Source organism: Centruroides sculpturatus, unplaced genomic scaffold, assembly GCF_000671375.1.
Source record: "Centruroides sculpturatus isolate CEXI.00-Female unplaced genomic scaffold, Cexi_2.0 scaffold1344, whole genome shotgun sequence".
NCBI lineage: Eukaryota > Metazoa > Arthropoda > Arachnida > Scorpiones > Buthidae > Centruroides > Centruroides sculpturatus.
The window spans coordinates 192,763-214,252 of NW_019385699.1; the positions used below are offsets into that span (position 1 = coordinate 192,763).

General features: G+C 29.3%; 1 protein-coding gene across 1 annotated transcript; it reads right to left on the reverse strand.

Moving 5' to 3' along the window:
* Positions 1-2,092: 2,092 nt before the first annotated feature.
* Positions 2,093-20,492, reverse strand: LOC111641313. The gene is made up of 8 exons (XM_023387462.1): positions 20,361-20,492; positions 19,485-19,551; positions 17,917-17,965; positions 15,081-15,210; positions 12,039-12,110; positions 10,126-10,196; positions 2,885-2,977; positions 2,093-2,284 (listed from the first exon to the last, which is right to left on the reverse strand). Exons 1-8 carry the CDS (start codon positions 20,384-20,386, stop codon positions 2,100-2,102), a joined length of 693 nt encoding a protein of 230 aa, XP_023243230.1. The 5' UTR covers positions 20,387-20,492; the 3' UTR covers positions 2,093-2,099.
* Positions 20,493-21,490: the final 998 nt, after the last annotated feature.

The window sequence follows — 21,490 nt, forward strand, 5'->3', positions numbered from 1 at the left end:
TAAGGCTGCGTACACACTAGGCGTTTTTAAACGCGCGTTTGACGAACCAAGAGTTCTGCATAGGCGTACACACTCAAACGTGCGCTTTTGGCCAAGCGCACGTTTATAGATTTTTCTTAAAACGCGCATTTTGCGGGCATCAGCTGAGCGCTTTGAGATATATGTGCTGCCATGTTACTGTACATTCGATCGTGCGTTTTCGGGTAGAGTGGACGTACGTTGGCCGAAATGGAGAACGATCATTTCGATACTGATCTATTTATTGATGAAATCTAAAAGAGACCAACCATTGTCAAAGGATTTTATAGATATTTTAAAAGAATTAAAAAACTTGAATTTATTTTGTCTTAGTTTTGGATACAATGTCGCAAACATTCCATGTGTCAAGTCTATCTCATAATATTGGGTGCAACCAAAATTCTCTTTGCCTCTGCCATCATCTTTTATAGCGATGATGGAGGAGGAGCACACAAGCAATTACTTTCACATCCATTTCCAAACTGAGCCAGTGCATATGCTCCACTAAATGCTCGTCTAATGCCGAGCTAACGCCTGGTGTGTACACTGCTAATGTGCATTTAATGCAATGCAAAATGCCTAGTGTGTACACAGCCTTAGACTAACTATATTTTGTTAAATTTTGTAAACTTAGTAATGACAAAAATTAGTTTACTAAACATAAAAAGTTCAGTCATCCAGTATTGGAAAATTACTAATTTAATAAGGTATTTTTGATCACTACAAACACTGGTGCAGTGTCTTTATTTTAACCCCTTAAGCCCATAACCCGAGATATCTCGGGCAAGTTACATAACGTTACATAAAATGAGGTCCTTAAGGCCATTTTTGAAAAAATTTTTTTTTTTGCTTTATTTTGTGCTCAAAATATACAAAAAAAATCATTTTCTGGTCCTTCTGAAGACACCTCAGCTCCCCTCTCATTTATTTCCACTTGAAATTACAATAAACTATTCTACTGCAAAATTTAGAAGGTTTCCTATGGGAGAAGGATTAAGAACATTGTTCCATAAACAAAACAACAGATGCTCTTGAAATTTAGCATGTAAAGAGAAGATAATGAAATTCAGTAATTGTTTTACAACAAAAAATTAGCAACAGATTGCATGAAATTATGTTAAAGTATTCTGTTTTGTAATTTTAACCTTTTCTAAAAATAAACAAATTAGAAAACAGACAAATAAAGTCATATGCACTTCATATATGAATGAAATAAGAAAAATGTGGACAATGAAGTTCAGAAAATGCATATATTTCCAATTTTTAAAGGCTCATTAAATTCTCATTAAAAAAGTACATTTTTAAAATTACAATTGTAACCAGGGCTGTGGAGTCGGAGCTGTGATGTTTTAGCCGGAGTCGGAGTCGTCAAAAAATCCACCGACTCAGACTCCTTTTTACTTACCAACCTGTTATGTATATAAAACGGAAAAGTATCGGAATCATGTCAAATTTCACCCACCAAGTTTTTTTTTGAAAATCTACGCATTTGGAGACCTCCCGAACCCCTCAATAAAGTCAATAAAGGGAAAAATTAGCGCATGTGTGTTGGCGTCTAATTTGTTTAATTTCTTTATTTTCTGTTCTGAGATATTAAACAATATCTCAGAACGGATAAAGTTTAAGNATTTATCACTAATGATTTGCTTTATTGCTTACATAAAAATTATAATTATCAAAATATTTTTTTTTTTCCTTTCTTGGGGTCAAGTCAATAAATGTTTCAATTCATTAACTAGCTGAATGATCAACTTTGTAAGTAAACTATATTTTAAGAGTTATGTTGATAAATTATATATATTATTCAATAATTTCTATAAATTTCAGCAGATTAAATTAAGATTTCATAACTTGTAATTTTTATTGAATCATCATTTTTTTTTGCTTAAAAGAAACATTCAATTTCCTGAAACAAAATTAAAATTAGTTAAAAGTAGTATAGAAATATATTTCCTTTTACTGAAGTAAAAGAATTTTTCTAACACAAAATCTTTATTTCCAGTTTATCTGTCACAAAAGTGTAACATTTAAAGTTATGTATTTTTTACTTTATATTAAAATATTTTTTTCCTGTTTTAATCTTAAAATAAAAAACATAGCTTACCTATTTTTAAAGATAATGGAATACATTTTGAGCTTTCTGAACTATAACACCATTTATTTATTGAATCTGTCAAACCTTTCATTTTTCGTGAGTCATTTAATTTTTGTACCCAGAAATTTGAAGGATTTTGTATATGAGTAACAAATACATTGTCTTCTTTTACTACAAATTAAAAATAAATCAACAAGTAAGTTTGAACATTTTATAGAGATATCAATTTTAGTTATAGATTTAGATATTATTGATACATTTTCTTTTGGAATTCTTATTTACTTATATAAATACTGCTAAAATAAAATTAGCTTTAATACAAAAATAAAGAAAATTTAACTATAACAACATTTTTAAAAAGACTATTAATTTTGAACTCTCTCTTAAAATAAATTTTTTCTTCTTTAAATGAAAATTTAATTCTAGAGTTTGATCTTCACTCAACAATAATTATTTTGTTACTTTTTACTTTAATGAACTATGTATGATAAATATTCATTTTTTTGTCAGTAGAGATTATATTACATAAATACTGTAACATAGCCCAATCTAATCTGGCAATTGTTTGGCTTTAATATACCTATTGGGCTTACAATGCTTATATTTGTAGAGATTATAGCAATATTGATCATTTTTAGTTTTTCTTTTTCCATATATTCCTTTTTCTACTTACAACTTATATTCAATCCAATAATTATTGAATGCGTCATCATTTTTATATTGTTTGCTGAAATAAGAACATATTTGAAAAGTTAAATTAATTGAACTTACTAGTTTTACTACTATTTGGCTTCTGAGATAAAACTGAGATGTCAGGTATATCTTCCGAAAATGATTCAGATCGAGAAGTAACTGATTCTGTATCTAAACACATATCATAAATTTTATTCTATTAAACCATATTGAAAATAATAATCACAATAATAAAAAATCTATGTTAAATATATTTATTTACAACTTTATCATTAATCAAATCATTTTATAAAATATATGTTAAGTGAACAACATAAAAAAATACTTCTTTAATTTTTAAAAATGCACTCATGCATTTACTTTAAGAATTAAAATAAATTTTATTTTTTTAAATTATTATATAGATGAAAAAATTAATTTTTAAAATATTTTTATTTCATTAGTTAATTATATGTTTGGTTTAATATTGTACAAAACTATATTATGACTATACAAATCTAAACAAAAACATCTGAGATATAAAAAAAATTACACCAAGTAAAAATTTATGACAATTTAGATGACTGTCAAAATTTTTGTTAGCAGTTTTTCTTTGGTAAAAATAAGTTCGGCACTTAAAGCAAAATGTAAGATAAATACAGGTAAAAATCTTGTAGGTATCACTTCCAAGCACCAAGCTTATCTTTACCAAAGGAAAACTGCTAAGAAAAATTGACTGGTGTCTAAATTGTCATAAATTTTTACTTGACAATTTTTTTTATATCTCAGATGGTTGTTTGGATATCAATTGTTTTTGTTTAATAATTGTATTATTATGTCAAGACATAAGACAATGACATACAATTCAGTTGGGACTTGACGACTGAATGTGCAGCAGACCAAATATGCCACCAACCAAACACTTTCAATATTCATTTCAGTCAGTGTCAATTAAAAGTGCTGTCAACTGACTTTCAAATGCCATTTAGAAAAATTGTTATAAAAAGTTTTAATTTGCATAAATTTGAGCTTTTGTAATTTTGAATAACATTTTGAATAAAATTCATTTGTTTCCATGCAATTTTATCTTTATGAGCATTAAATTAAACCATAAAACTGAATTCGCTCTACAGGAAACCCCTGTAAACTTTGACCTACCGACCTGAAAGTTTTTTGAGCACCTCACTGTAACGAGAAAGGCTTAAGTTTAAATTTGAGCGTTCTAGACCCAGAAGGTTTTTCTCTACCAGCATCTGTAATGATAGAAGAAGAAAAAGAAGAAAAACATGAAGGAGAAGGAGAAGAAGAAAATACAGCTATTTTGACAATTTTGCACTTAATGAATTGAATTGCTTATATTTTGACAACCACATTACAGAAAATCTTGAAATTTTGCACACTACCTAAGAAAACAATTTTCTTTTGAATGAGATATTTGGAATTACTTCAGGTGTTGGGGGCAGAGAAATTAATTCCCAAAAATTGGCAACTCTGATTCCTACATAGGTAGTCAGTCAGTGACATTTTACTTAGTGGGTAAATAGTACTTAGTGATTTATCTGGAGTCACTGTCATGACTCCTGATAAATCATGCTAATTTTAGGCTTTCTAAAATTAACAGTGATTTGTTTATAAAAAATTATTGTATTTGTGCTCTGTCAGACTGACAGAGCACAAATACAATACAGATGGCCCTCAACTTTCACACATAATTAGTTCCTGAAGTGTGTACAAATGTTGAATTTTCAAAAGTAGAGGAATGTAAAAAAATATGCACCAAAAACTAAAGTATTTATTTATCAATATGTATACATAATGAAGTTAATGAGGCTGCGTTTAAGTGCTTTCGGGTGTTTTTTTTATAAACTTATTAAGAGTTAGTTGAATACCATTATTTTTTCTTTTCTTGATACAGATTTCTATAACATGCTGTGTCTTTCTCAATCACCCTACATACTTGAGATATATGTTCTCCATTGGGATCACATTCTTCCATGATAGTCAAAAATTTGTCAAGATGCATGAAGGCTTCATTCATATTTTTAATTGTCAAAGTCTTGATGTTTTTATCAGCTTCTTCTTCCTCACTTTCATTGTATATTTCATTGTTGCTCAATTAAGTATTCATTTGACAGAGGTACTGAGTGAGATTCAATCAACTCATTAACATCTTCATTGTTGACGTCCAAGTTTAGTTCATTCATTAGGCTAACTATTTCATCTGTCATAGTTTCCAGTGTTTCTTCAAAATTTATAAAATCACTCATCATTTGCAGGCATAATTGTTTCCAGGAACCTTTCGTTGTTGACTCTTTTATTTCAGCCCAAGAGTCTCCAATAAGAATTTTGCTAGACTTTTGAATGGTTTTTTTTATGTTGTTAATTTTTAGTCTCCAGTAAGCAAGTATATATTTATTTGCTACTTTACCACATAATTTTACACAACAACAGTTACTTCAGGATTTAAATCTCATAAACCAACCCTTGCTTCCCAAAAAAGTTTCTTCACTTCCATCTATCTTAAGGTCCTTAAGATTATCGAAAATTGATTTTGCTTTTTCAGTTATAGCAGAGTCAAGGGAATGTTTTTTGATTTGCATCATCCACCCATAACAATAACAATATTTCCATTTTTTCAAAAATTTTACCTCTACTGTAACTCACGTTTTACATTTACTGCCATAGACTGTTGAGCAGTGTTTAATTTTTATCTGCATTTTTCATAATGGTAGTAGTAACAGTCAATGGAGGTAAGTTCAAAGATCTACAGACATTAGGGCATGTTTGTCCATTTTCCATTCATCAAAAAAACTTCAATTTTTTTCTAGGGAGATAGATTGTCGTGCCTTCTTAACATGTTTAGATAATTCTGGTGCATTTCTTTTATCTGAGATAATAACTCTCCTTTATTCTTGTATATGTGGGTACCTAAACATTTAGTATTTTAATATTTTTATTTATCTTAATATTATTACTATAACATTTACATGCAGTGGCATTACAGGAGTGGAGTTCCAGATACAGAAATTTATCCGACTTTTGGAGAAAGGTTTTTATCCACTAGCACTTTCAGTAGTACAAATAAATTTCCATATCCGAAACTCCACTCCTGTAACACCACTGCATGTAAGTGTTATAGTAATAGTATACATCAGCGTGAAGTGCAAACTTATTATATCTTAATATTAATTCAAGGTACAGTGGTACCTCAGGATACAAAATTAATCCGTTCCAAAACTGAGATTGTATCATGAAAATGTCGTAAGGTGAATAATTTTTCCTTATACGATTACATGTAAAACCAAATAATTCATTCCAACATGAATAACACACTCAAATTAAAGCCAAGTAGTACATTAAAAAAAATAATAAATATAGTAAGGAAACACTGAAAAATGCATGTTGTAGTTGTACATCTATAAATAACCATAATAGAATAATAATTAATTAAAGAAATGTAGTTTTATGCACTTTACCTTTGAGGATAGATGACGGTGGAAGTGTAAACTGGTGGCAGAAGAGAGAGAGAAGGGAAATGATACTAAAACTTAACTTACATAACATAATGTAACAATAATTTAAAAATAACTTAGAAAAGATAAAAGATAAAGATAAAAAAATAGTGTTGTTTTATATATATAACAGCGCTGTCCAACTTATCATAGCCCGCGGGCCATATTTTCTTTACCAAACATTTCGGGGGCCAAGAAGGTTGGTGATGGCTAATTGGTCGGCCGGGAATCACGCCACATGACATTTGCATAGTGCTACGGTTCAGTAAGCACTAATTGGTCAGCGAGTCCGATGTTGACGCTATAAAAAGGCGTCAACATTTATGTTTATGTTCAGAGTCCGCTTGTGGGTTTGCGCCTCACCAACAAGCAGGCCATATGAAGTGTTTTGAGTTTCTTCATGGTTATGTTACCGCTAAAGCTCGGAAACTCGTTAATCTGCAGATTACCTGTTCGACACACCGGATATATGTCACTCTCGTCTAAGTTCGACTTGGGAATTTTTTTGTTCAATAATAAATGTGAATTCTTCTTCCTGGAAAAAATAAGACATTCCCTGAAAATAAGACCTAGCGCATTTTTCAGAGCAAAAATTAATATAAGACACTGTCTTATTTTCGGGGAAACACGGTAGTNTATATTTTTTAATTTTTATTCACTGCATTTTGCTTTCTTTCCTTCACTTCCACCAGCACTTTCACTGGATAGAGGTCGCTTGGTAAAATATCTATCCAAAGAAATTTGGCTTTACCTACTTTTTAAAATGTTTCTAAAATAACTTAGGCAAATGTCATTACTCTGAACAGAGGTGAATAAAAAATGGCGCTGCGAACTAATGTAACGTCGTATGGTGAGTTTTTGTTCGTATCATGGAACAAAAATATGTTCGAATTTCATGTCATATCCTGAAAATTTTGTATGCTGGGGTGTTCGTATCCTGAGGTACCACTGTAAATGTATACCCAATAATATTAAACAGAAAAAATAAATATATTCAATAAAAATCTTAGTTTTAATGAATGTACAACGTCACATCTCAGTAAATATGTTGACACTGAAACAAAAATCAGTCTATCATAGGAAAAATCGGGGAATTACATGGCAAAACAGCAAATTGCACAGTGGTGTTATTGTGAATCAGCGTAAACCTAGGGCTACCTATATATCAAGTAAGTTGGAAACTTGTTGCCAAAACTAAGAAGAAAAAAAATTTTATTTAAAGATGATAATAAATCAATCAGGATAATATGCATCATCCTTAAGTATGACTGAAGATCAATATTCAAAATGCTTTTGAATGCCCAGCTTGAAGAAAGATGGTTCCTTAAAAGCAAAAAGTTGTCCCCCTTGTTTTTTGTTGCTCCTGATCCAGACAGCATTTGACCATCAAGATGATTCTGCAGAGACCAAAACAGGTAAAAATTGATTGAGGGCAAGGTGCTGGAAAAATAATCAACAAGTTCCCAGCTGATGCATGTAGTAAATCATCATCTTACTTGTATGTTATTTAGCATTATAATAATGGGCAAATGTGGTAATCCTTGCACCAGGTTGTTGAGCATATTGCAGTAACTGTCACTGTCAGTTGTTCTGTTAATTAGCAACATATAATGATGGTAAATGATACCTTCATGTCTCAGAATACACACAATAGAATCTTCTTATTGCTCAAAGCTCATTTAGACTTAGTAGGTAATCATTTGCCAGGCATGACATAGCCACCTCAGGTAGTTAGATTGTCATAGTAAATCAACTTCTTGTCATAGGTCACAAAGCAATCAAAGAAGAGGCAGTTCTGGTACCAATTCAGCAGTGATGTGCATTTGGATGTTCAGTCATAATGTTCATACATAATGAATATCCAGTACCTACTTTCCAGTTGAATGTTTAAAGCCTAGCTACTTCAGTGCCACAAACTGTTGACTAAGCAATGCTCAGTTCAGAAACTCTCTCTTTCTAGGTGATCCAGGTATCCTCAACAAATTGCTACCTAACCAGATTGTCATCAATCTCCAGACATGGTTTGTCTATGGTGTTGTCTCCAAATGTGAACTGAGCAAACCAATATTTGACAATACATTCAGATGGCTGACTGTCACCATAAACTTTTGTTATATTTTCAACAATCAGTTTCACAGAAAATCCAAGTCAAAATTCAAAGACTATCTTTTTTCATTGATTTTAACTATGGAAACTTTTTGAAATTTACACAGACTCAAAATACAATTTTGTTATACCTCTTTTGAAACTGTTTTGAGCTACTAGTTGGAAAAAAAAATTTTAATTTTTACTCTAACACTGCCAGCAGGCATTTTTGCAAATGCTTTTTTTAAACAACAATAATGTTTTAATTAATTTGATATCTAAAAACTTATAACTTAGACTAATTAGTCAATTTTTCTTATATTTTAATAATAATTTAATATAAAATTTGTTTAATGTATGATATTGACTATAAATAGCATCATATAGTAAAAAATATAAGAATTTTCTGATTTAAAATATTAACTCTTACCAATATCAACATACTGTTAATATAGCAGCAAACTGTGTGAAAGCATTGTTTTTACTCCATATACAGTAATACCTCGACTTACGCAAACCCGAAGTTACACGATTTTCGAATCTCGTCGATTCGTCTTTTGTTTGAGCGCCACGCAACTCTTGATTACTCACTCCCCTCATACTATTGTTTAGCTTATATGTTTGGATGTGTCGCGTGAAATCGACACATAGCTACAATTTTTTTTACGGTTTTTATTTCTGTGTTTGTTATACTTACAGAGACTTGAGAGACTCTATGTGGTAATTCCTTGTAACCGTGAACAAATCAAAAGACGAGATAAGATTAACGAGAACATTTATTAGTTTACATACATCTGACATGGATTTTACACAAATTATGAAATTATACCCCGACTTACGCGAATTCGACTTACATGGTTATCGCTCGGTCCCACCTATCGTGTAAGTTCGGGGTATTACTGTACAGTACCTAAATTCCACTTTGTACATGTTTGTAAGCATCAAATTTAATGGTGATAAAATTGTTTGGGGAAGGAGATGCTTTAAAGCTACCTGTACTAGTGTAGCATTCATTACAAACATAAAAGCAAGGTTTGTATGTATTATAAACATAACTATTGATGATACTAGATAGTAAAATCTGTAAAATTGAACAGCAGCCCAAATTAAATTTTAGATTTAAAATGTTTAAACTAATGCATGTTTTTAAACAGGAAGTTAAAACACTTATTTTAGTAAATAAAATGTCTTAGGACAGAAAGTTGAAATATGATGATTAAATTGATAGGTTTCAATTAGAGTAGAAACTCCATTAGTCACAATTCAATCACCTAAGCATTCAAAAAATTAGGGTGTTAGTATTCAAGGTCATAAAAAATTTGTAGATTTCATGCAAATAAATCTTAAATAATCTAGTAATACAAGATATAAAAACAGCCATTACAGCTTAGTTTTGGGTAAAAGAACTATGTACTCATATCTCTCTCTCCAATTTCCATTTTGCTTTCATATAGAAAAGATGGCTACTAAGTGGAATATCTTGTATTATTCTTAAAGCAAAAAATTATGTAATGGATTAAAGTAAACATTAAAAAACTTTTTATTGAATTTGTGCTATAAAATAAATGAAACTTTAGTTTCTATACTATTACTATAAATATAAATTCTATTATCCAAGATGTTCAGGACACATCCCTCCCATCAGTGACACAGTTAATGGAGTTTCTATTTTGTAGAAATAATTATTATTATTTAACTATAAAAGCAATTTAAAGTTAAGGTTCAACTAAATTTTCCACTAACCTGTAGGAATCTCTTCAATGATATCATCCTCAAATCCAGGTGGTATTTCAGATTCATTTCTTAATGTATATCTGAAAAATTATGAGTATATATCATAAATGTTAAATGCAATTAAAAATCAAAACATTTAAGCCATTATAAGATACATAGTCTTTTCTTTTCTGCTTCTATTAACCTTCATTTACAATTTGATTTCTTGTAGTAATTAAATATTAAGATGAATCAATACACTAAAATACTTTATTTTAAAGGAAAAACAGCTTTTTAAATAGATACAGCATATTTAAACTAAGTATGGCTCTAAAACTGAAGATAAATGCTTTTTATTTAAATTTTTTTCTAGGTTATATATTTAAAAATAAATAAATTTTTAAATATTAAAAAATCAGCCTTTTATTTTATTCATCTCAATATTTCCAATCATTTGTTTAAAAAGCTTACTTTTGTTAGTTTCATTTTTAATAATTAAAATCAGAAGAAAATGAAACTTTATAAATGCTTTTTTCCTACAATTTATCAAAAATACAATACTTTTGATAATACTTGAACAACCCCATATAATAAATTGCCTTCAGGAAATTCTGAAAATTCATTATAACTTATGGAAAACTTGTTAAAAAGTGAATGATTTGGTTTAATGAAACACAGCAATGCAACATTCAGACAGTGAGCAATCTGCCAAAAGGAAATGCCTCCTGAGAAGACTTTGTAAGAAACTGGCCCCTATTTAGACATTAAACACAGGAAGAAAACCTGGAAAACTCCAAATTGCCAGTCTGTTGGTGAGATGCAAACTCACAACCAACTACTGGTGTTCAGTTGTGGTTCCATTCAGCTACTGACGAGCAAATACTAAAGAAGTATCATGAGTAAAAAGAAAACACGGTATATAGAATGTTTAATAATGTTTAGTTTTTTCATAAAATACCCTTATAATCATATTAGTAATACAATAAAGTGTTATGCATTTTACACAAAATAAATCAAAAGAATATGTAGTAGTTTTGAATAAAATTCAGAATAAAAAATGTTATGATTAAAATAATAAGTAATCTTACATATGCATGTTGAAAAACAGTCAATACTTTTCACTTGCATTCTTTTTATTTTTTATCAAAAACTATTTTACTTCCAGTCAAAGATTATAACGTTATTTAAACAATCAAAAAATTAATTCAGAACATTTTCACAATGATTGAAACTGTTTCTTACAGTTTTGAATATATCAAAAAATATTATTTTAAACTATACTCTTATACAGATGTTTCCAACTTGTTTTTGATTATATTACAGTATGAGTATTGTCCTGTACCAACAGTTGCAAAAATTTATCAATATTTTAACCAATTTTAACATTTACCAAGAAAATAATTATAGCTGTATTCATTAGGCTACTTAATATTTCATTAGGCTATTCAATATATACCCAAGAAAATAAGATTCTTTTATTCATCCTAGAAAAGTTTTTATACCAAAGCTAAACTTCATTAAGTAACAAGAATTTTAAAAGGTTAAGAAAGAAATATATATGTATTTTTAGCAATCAAAAGAAATTTGTAACACAGTAAAACATCACCAAGTTAAACTGCACTAATTTGAAGTTGCATTAACATAAAACTACCAGCAGGTCCCCGGCACAGTTTAAGGTTTTCCATATAATATGATCTTGTTAAAAGGCCCTCTTAGTGTCCATTAGGCAAAGAAAAACAATACAAAAAAACAAAAAACTAAAATGTTGAAATGTTAATGAAATGAAAATAAAAGAAAAAATGGAAATATGAAAGTCAAACACATTAGATTTTTAAGTAAGTCTTATGCCGTTACTTAAAAATCTAATGCTGTAACAGTCTGTTATGCTATGTTATTTTTCCAATAAAATAAAAGCTTAGTAAATAAAACTATTATATACATACTTTGGTGTAATAAATGCTTCAATTTTACCATAGGATTTTATCATATCTTGAAAATCTGGATTGAAATGAATTCTGAAAATATTAATTTTTATATAATTATAAAAAAGTAACATTTAAATTAAGAAAATTATTACAAACAAATAAATTATATTTATTTTTTATTAATAAATAAATAAATAAGCTTATAAAACAGATATAAATTCACTTAGTACATAAATTAATCATCATCTAACATTAATTTATAAAAATTAGATATTTATTTGGAAGTACTGCACAAAAATTAAAAAAGATTACACTATTTATTTTTTAATAAAAATAATTATGATCATATTAAGCAAGAAGTGTTTCCTATAATGAAAGATTATTATTATTATTTAATATTATAAACAAATTATAGACAAATGATTGCAAGATTACATTGTGCCATATTAATGCTACTAATTAAACTTATCAAAAAATGGCAGATGGCACCTAACACCTACCTCTAAGCCAAATTATTTGACTTTTAACTATTAATTAGTGGCATTAACTTATTATAATATGCTACTTGTCTAGTTTAAAATGTATTGGTAAGCTCTATAATGGCCTCTTTATTTCTAGACTTATGATTTGGTGTAGGAAATATGTCAATGTAAGTTACATTAAGATCTAAATGCTAGTGATGGTTTAACTTATTTGATGTAAAAAAGCTGAAGAGAGACTGTAAGTCCAAAATGCATACTATTAAAAATAAATTGATATACAGGTAACCCCTGTATAACATGGGAGTTACGTTCCAAAAAATTGCTGCTTTATGCGAATCCATGTTATATGAAACAAAGAACTAGTGCAAAAAGGGGGGGTTAGGTTCCAAAAATTAAAAAACATGTTGTTAAATCCTTATTTAAATTGGATTTATTATTAATTTTTGTCATAGGTAAAATATTTATTATTTAAGTAGATATTTTACCAGAGGATTATTCATTTTATATGATGATCTCAGCATGAGCATCATCAACTGGTAACAGTTTGTGGGTGCATTCGTTAATAGTGGTCACTCTGCAACGGGAGTGCGCTGCTGTTTGTAGGCATTCAGGAACGACGGTGAAAGAAAGATGGCGGTGCCTGCACTATCGATAGTATCGTGTGGAGGAATATATAATTCTAAAATGAGCTTTCAGAGGCAAAAGAAGGGTCCCAATTGTAAAATTTAACCATTAAATGGATTATTTGTTGAAAGAGCATTCAAAGTAGTCATGAAAACAATTAGAATGCCCACGTGGAGCAGAGCCATAACTAGGGTATGGCCAATGTGGCTCCCACCATAGGCGCCAATTTAATAAAGGTGCCAACGAAAAGGTTTCGGAATATGTATTTGAAATTAATAACAAAAAAAATTTTTATATTCATATTTATATAGTATTTAAATGTCATTAAATAATTTTTTAGAATAAAATTATTATTTTTTTAATAATAAAAATTAAAAAGGCGTCATTTTTATTCTTGGCCATAGGTGTCCAAAATCCTAGTTACGGCTCTGGCGTGGAGTTATAAAAGAACGTACCCTTTATTACATTTTATGTTGTACGAGGGTTTTACCCAATTCCCAAACTGTGTTAGAGTGAACCCATGCTATAAAAGCACCGTGTTATATGGGGGATGTTCCCAATTCTCGAACTGTGTTAGAGTGAATCCGTGCTATAGAAGTGCCGTGTTATATGAGGGTTACCTGTATTGAGGCTGGTCTGTCTGATGATGGTGTGATAAGTCTAGAAATAAAGAGGCCATTATAGTGCTCACCAATACAAGCATTAAATTAGTCCAATATAATCTGGCAATTATTTGGCTTTACTTTAAGAATTAGGCTTATACATTTTTATATTCATATATAAACAAATTATATTCTGAATGATAAATATGTATATAATAAGACCTATATTCATACTTTTTTTTAGAAAAGTATTATTTTAAAATTCTTTTAACTGTAGATCAGTAAGAAAACTAAAAAATAATATTTTTTCTTGAAATGGATTTGCTTTGATTTTATTAAGTTTTCATTTGGTATCAAATGTACACTACACACAAAAGCCTACTGCAACTTTCTTTAAAAACATGAAGTAAAAACTTATTTTGTACACACCCACAGATGGAAAAGTACCCCACAGAATGATAACAAAAAGTTCAACCCTGTAAGTTGTTCCTTTTGTTATAACCATACTCTGATGTTCTATTGTGCAACCTCATAGGTTGCATATGACAGAAAAGTAAAAATTGGCCAAATAGCATAAAGCCTAAACAACCAGAAATATGGAAAGTTCCCTTTCAGCAAATGGTGAGTCATGTGACACAAAACAGACTTTGAGAGATCAACATTCCAATCTCTCAATAATCACTTATGATGCTGTGTATTACTTTTAATAAGTTGTTTTAATAAGAAACCAATTTGACTGAATATTACCACTAAAATACAATCTTGAAAACAGTATTATTGTTAAATTTCAAAATAAAAACTTTATAAAATATTAAATAAAAATAAAAATTTAACAAAATATAAAGTAACTGATATCTACAGAATATTCCTATTGAAATAGTAGATCAATTCTACATATCAATTTAAAACAAACCATATATATAATTAAGTTAAAAAGTATAAAAACACAAGCAAAAATTCTTAACTTGCTACAATTACATATCTGATCACATTTACATATGAAACATGAAATTTTAAACTTCTTTTCAGTTTTCAGTGTGAAAATTCTCACAAATTTTTATTTCAAACAACATATTTATTTGATAAAAACACTGAAGTTTTTTCCTATTTTTATTACTAGAAATATCACATTTAAACTATTAAAAAATGCTTCAAATATGTAAAGTTTAGAAAATCCTAAATTCTCAGAAAATTTTATATTTTAGTCTGATTAGCAATTCTAAATATAAAATCAAAACAATGATCCAATAATTTTATTTATTATTTTGAAAATAAAAAGTTTTTAATATATAAACCCAAGTTGTTAGGAAATAAACATACACATAAAAAATACTAAATGTAAATATACTAACTTTACTTCATCTGTTTGTTCTGTTGTTACTGGTACAAGGTAGCATGGCAACTCTTTAACAGAAAGAAGTTTTTTTACAACATCAACAATATTCATTGAAATTAAACTATTTTCCATTGCTTGTTCTGCATCTATAGTTAAAAACATTTAAAATAAATACTAATTATAATTTATTTTATCACACTGATTAGCATTTCAAATTCAATTTTTATATACTTTTTTAAATATTCAAAGACCTAAATCATTGAATGTTGTAATTTTATAATGACATGACAGATGAGATATTTGTCTGATTCATAGATTAGCTACTGAATTTTTCAAACCTTAAAAAGCTTGAAAATTTTAGCACACTGTTGAGAAAAATTACATGTTTATTACATTTATATCACATAATAGTTCTTAAATAAACATATAAATATATCTCTTTATCTAAATAATATCTGCCTCAGCGATCATTAAAGATAAATATCTACTCACTCCTTAACTACTATTGAACATTAAATATATATTTTTCTTGTCCTGTCCTTGATCTTATCAAACCATAAAATTTTTTATTTTGCCATTTATTATAATTTACATGTTAAAACTATTTACTAATTCTTTAATTAAAAGATTTATCAGCATAATAATAAAGTATCAAACATATTTTATATATCAAACATATATATATATATGTTTGATATATATATATATATATATTCTTATACATATACAGGTAGCCCTCGGATTATGCTGGTTCAATTTACGCCGATTCACAATAACGCCACTTCGCAATTCGCCGTTTTGAAGTAATTCCCCAATTTTCCGCATGCTAGACTCATTTTTATTTCAGTGTTGACGTACAGTGGAACCCCAGTTAACGAACGTCCTGGTTAACAACCAAATCGGTTAACGAACTTTTATTTTGCAAAAATTTTCTCTCGGATAACGAACGTAACGGTATTTTGTGTCAACTTTTAGTTGGTGTTAGGCATGCGCGAGTTAAGCCTTGCTTTTCCGAGTGTTTGTACTATACTTCTTTTTTCAGTTTTGTGATTTATATATTTAATCAATATGGCATCAAAGAAAGAAAAAAGTCATAGTGGCAATAGAAAACAACAGCACAATATAAACGACAATACGCTATCGCATTTGAGAAAAATTTTGATTAAAAGAGTAAGATAATCAACTTTAGATCAATTTCTTGTTCCTTACGGAAAGAGTTTGTTTGTTAAGTTATGGCAACGCAACACTTGGGCGATCTGCCTAGAGGGAATGCCTTCTGGGAAGTGTTTTTAAGGGAAACTGACCCCTATTTAGGCCTTAAAGGCGTGGAGAAAACCCTGAAAACTCAATGTGGCCAGCCTGTCTGAGCGAGGTGAAAACCCACGAACGAACTCCCCGTGTTCAAGATGCGAAGACCACTTAGCACTGGTGGGTTTTTTTTACCGAAAGAGACTTTGACTCGCAGAATCTTCCGATGAAGTGCTACCCATTATTTTTTGGAGGGGATTCCCCTTCTAAGCATTAAGGTTCGTATATCTCTACTTTTCTGCCACCAACTACAACAAACAAAGGTATGTACACTGCTAGTTTATTAAACTAAGTTTACATGTTTGTTGCTGTAATGATAAATACTACATTTTCCTACATTTTCATCAAAGAAAATTACTGTATATTACAAATAAAATGACAAAAATTTCGGAGACTAGAACGGATTAATTGAATTTGCATTAATTTCTATGGGAAAAATTGCTTCGGTTAACAAACAATTCAGTTAACGAACGGAGTCGCGGAACGGATTAAGTTCGTTAACCGGAGTTCCACTGTATTTACCAAGCCGCGACAATGTACAGTACATTAGTTAAAACAAAGATTTTTATTGAATATACTGTATTTATTTTTTCTGTTTAATATTATTGGGTATTATACATTTGCATTAAATTAGTATTAAAATACTAAATGTTTACGTACCCATGAGTCAAGATATTAAACTTAATAGTCCAATAAATGGCGTCCGAATCCATAGTGCCAATGAATGTATCCCATATCAGTTCATTCAGGAAAACACCTTACGAAGCAATAGCACTTCCGGCGATCACAAACTATCATTAGTGAGACAAATCTACTTCTCGTTGGCCAGACGATATTTATCTCTCCTTAGCCACCTTGAATTTTCCCACTTAAATTGACCTTATATATGTGCTACGGCAACCGGTGGTCGACCAATCAGTGTCTTCGCTCGTCTGTAGCTCTACGTCGGGTTAACATATCTTTTCAACTAAGAAAAGTTTGACGGATGAACTTTGTGAGTTAGACAATGATTGGAAGCAAAGTGCAAATGTAAAAAGGAGCATCATATTCAACCATATTCCAAAATTCTCAATGAAAGAAAACAAAAGTGTAAACAATTAAAGATGGATACTTTTTTCGAAAAATGTAAGAGATCCAAAACTAAAATTTTTTAATAAAAACATTTCACTTTATTTTATGATAAAATACATTTTAAAAATTAAATTTATCTGTATTTTGTATGATATTGTATTAATAAACAAAATTATTTGCTGATTTTTCACTTATATAGAACCTAACCCTATACCTCACTGTAAATATGGGTTCGTTTTACGCCGATTCGATTTGCGCCAGCTTTTGTTGGAACTGAACTGCGGCGTAAACCGAGGGCTACCTGTGTGTGTGTGTGTGTGTGTGTGTGTGTGTGTGTGTGAATAGAATGCAAATTTAGAAGTCAAAAAACAAATTTTTTTGTACAATCTAAAATTGATAATGAATTAAAATTATCAATTATTATTTGATACCTTATTTGTATAATTAAAATGTAGTTCTGAATAAATCTTTACCTTGTAAAACTGATGATAATTCTTTATGATGTTGAGAAATTGTATGATGCTAAAAAAATTAAATGATTAGTTAGTTATCTTATAGAAAATTATTATATAAAAAATTAATTCAATCATCATTTTCTTAAATTTTTCTTTTAATAATTATATTAAAGTAAATTTTCCTCATTATTTATTGCTTTTTAAAAAATATTCAATAAATGCAAAGAAATTTATGTTTCTTTGCATTTATTGAATATTTTTTTAAAAGTTTTATTACCGAACAGACTATCTTGTGTAAAATTTTCTATAATCTGCAAAATTAAATCTTCAGTAGAATAGTATAGTAGAATCCATTTATTCTAATCCTTTCAAAATTTGCCTAAATACTATAGACATTGCGGCCAAAGTTCAAACTTTAAACTTGTACAGCAAACAGAAGTACATGTTTGATGTTTGAACTCCAAGCAAAACAAGCTGGGCCATACATTCATGTCATGCACTGACTCATGGGATATTGTTCAAAAATGGTGGAAACATTTAACAACAACAAAGGTTACCAGAAAAAGTAAATAAACAAGTTAAACTATTTTAAAATATTTAGAGGATATTTAATAACACTAAATAATTATTTTTGACTTTAATCAGTGTCATGTCTCCTACCATACAATATAATATTAGAAAAATTCCAATGCATTGTGCATGTTCTTATGACATAGTTTTGCTGAGGGAAGTTGTGGCTTATATAAACCCAAAAGCAGCTTGGGAAATTATTTTTAGAAATTTACAAATGTATTATACTGTTGATGGCAGAAGATGCCATGAAAGAAGAAACCTACTTCTACAGTATTATGATAAGCTATTAGGAACACAAACACACAAAAATTCTATAGGCATGTCACATCACTTGCAAAAAACTTCTGGATTAAAATCATCTATTTTTTACAATGTTATTCATAAATGCTTAAATAATCATTATTTTAATAAAATATGTCATAATTTTAACCCAAAACACAGAAAAATGCAGATATTTAAGCCAAACTTCTAATTGCCATACTCAGTGTTCCAAATGCCACTGTCAAACTTATAGGCTTACAAGATGGTGGTGTTCGACATTCACATTTTAGAGATGAAAACTTTGGCCGTAACCTCTCTACTAACATCATAATCATACTGATAACATTAAGCAGGAATTACAATTAATGGAAATTCTGGTTTTATTGACTGACATTAAAATGAAATGTTAAACACTTTTAAAAAATGTGTAACTTGAAAATTTCTTAATTATATTATTACTTATAATTAATTCATCTAGTGCTATTTGCTTTTTGGTTTATGCAGTATTGTCTTTATCCACGATTACATATAATAGTGGTGATTAAAGCCAGACTATCTGCTAAATTTAATCAAAAATCAGGTTTGTGGAGTTGCTGTTTATATAAATTTTCCATATCTATTAATTTTTGTGGAATTTTTTGGCAAAGTGACTTACTTAGCTGTGCTTCCATGATATCCTCATGCTGCATGTTATCCAACTGACTAAATTAACAAAATTTAATATAATTTACAAATTAAATATGAATAATTACCATGTATTCTAATTTCTCTAAATTTTGATTGGAGATTTCTTCAAGTTGTGATATCAGTTCAATCTCCCTAGAAAAAAAAACAATTAAAATTTATAGAATTACTAGAATTGAAAGGGATGAAAAAAGAAGGATTGCTTGGTTTTCAATAAATTTGCATAAGCACCTGTCCTTCAGAAAAAGTGATATTGAGGTCCACGAAATGAGCATTCAAAAGGCTTTCTTGATCTAATTTTAAAGTTAAACTATACCTGTTGTCATCCTACAGGCTTGTCATCCTAAATATTAATGAGATACTACAGGCTTTTAAGCCTGTAGGATATCATTAATATTTCGTTTAGCCTTCCAGATAATTAAAACATCGTCAACATAACATTTGTAAAGTATAATGTTATGTTTAAATTTCTGCAAAGTTTTAGATTCAAAACTACAAACCAACTTGCATAAGTCCCCTGAAATGGGGCTACCCATGGAACCCCCGAGTACTGGTAATAAACATGATTGTTAAATTTAGAAAAAAAATGTAAAACATAAAATGTGCATTAGTTCCAAGATCTCCCAGTGGTGAAACTGTGCCAAGCCAAAGGCATTGAATTAAACAAGAAATCTGAGTACACAAAAACAGAGCTCTATACTAACAGAAGGATACATTGAAACAAACTCAAAGACAGATATATATTCACTATCCATTATGGAAATTTTTCAAATTCTTTAATTAATTCATTCACTCTAGCTATGGAGTGTTCTTAACCTTTCAGGTGCTGCACTAAGATCTGATGTATGCCTCTCTCCATAATAGTAAATGTTAAATATTATAAAAATTCTGATACAATTTAATCAAAAATTTATGTAAATTTATCTTTAACAATAAATTCTTACCTTAATTGTAAGAGAGAGTGCAACATGTGGAATTGTTCATATACTTGATTCAATAGTTTGTTTGAAACAGTGTTACTTTCTGGTAATAGTCTTGCTATATACTAAAAATATATAATATTAAATGATAAATTTGTTCTATAACATAACAATTTTTAAATCTTGAATGTTAAGATTCAAAGCTTACTACAGAATTAAACATTTAGAAAATATTAATATTTTCAAATAATTAATATTTCCAAACTTACTTACTTAAATGCATATATACAGTACTTACATACAATAAAATTAACTAACATTAATTGATAATTTAAATGCTATATAATGACTAAATGATATGTTTAATAATAATAATTATAGTTAAAATCATGAAATTAGTTTCAAAAGGTTTGAGTTTGATGGAATACAGTAACATAACACATGGGCAATCTGCAAAGAGAGAAAAACCTTTCAGGAGTATTTTCTATGAAAAACTGACTCCTATTTGTGTGTTAGAGAAAACCTGAAAAACTCCATATGGCCAGCCTGCTGGTAGTCGGGCACAAACCCACAATCAACTGTGACTGAGAAATTTTATCCCCTCAACCACTGGTAAGAACATAAGTTCCAAAAAACTGTGTTGAAAATAATACATCATTGTTGATTAATATATAAAAGTAGTTTAAAATTGATTTTTAATTATTATAAAACAGAAAAAATAATAATCAAATAGCCTATCTCCAAACCTATAACCGATGTGAAAGAATTTCAATCGCAAACGTTTTCGGACACCACTGTATCCTTCTTCAGGCAATGTTCTATTCGTAACACATCGTTACTGCCCGTTGTCTTTGGAACGCCTTTCAAAAATGTTCTTATTTCGAGTTCCGTTGGGCATCACGTGCTTTTTCAAACCGAAATCTCAGTATCCACGTAACGATCTTTTATTCGTACGATAGAATTACGTAATTTTCGAATAAATTTGTTTTAGCGTGTCATANGTTACGAATAGAACATTGCCTGAAGAAGGATACAGTGGTGTCCGAAAACGTTTGCGATTGAAATTCTTTCACATCGGTTATAGGTTTGGAGATAAGTTATTTTTATATTGTTCCGGTGTGCGTTAGTGGTTTATTTATAATCAAATAGCCATA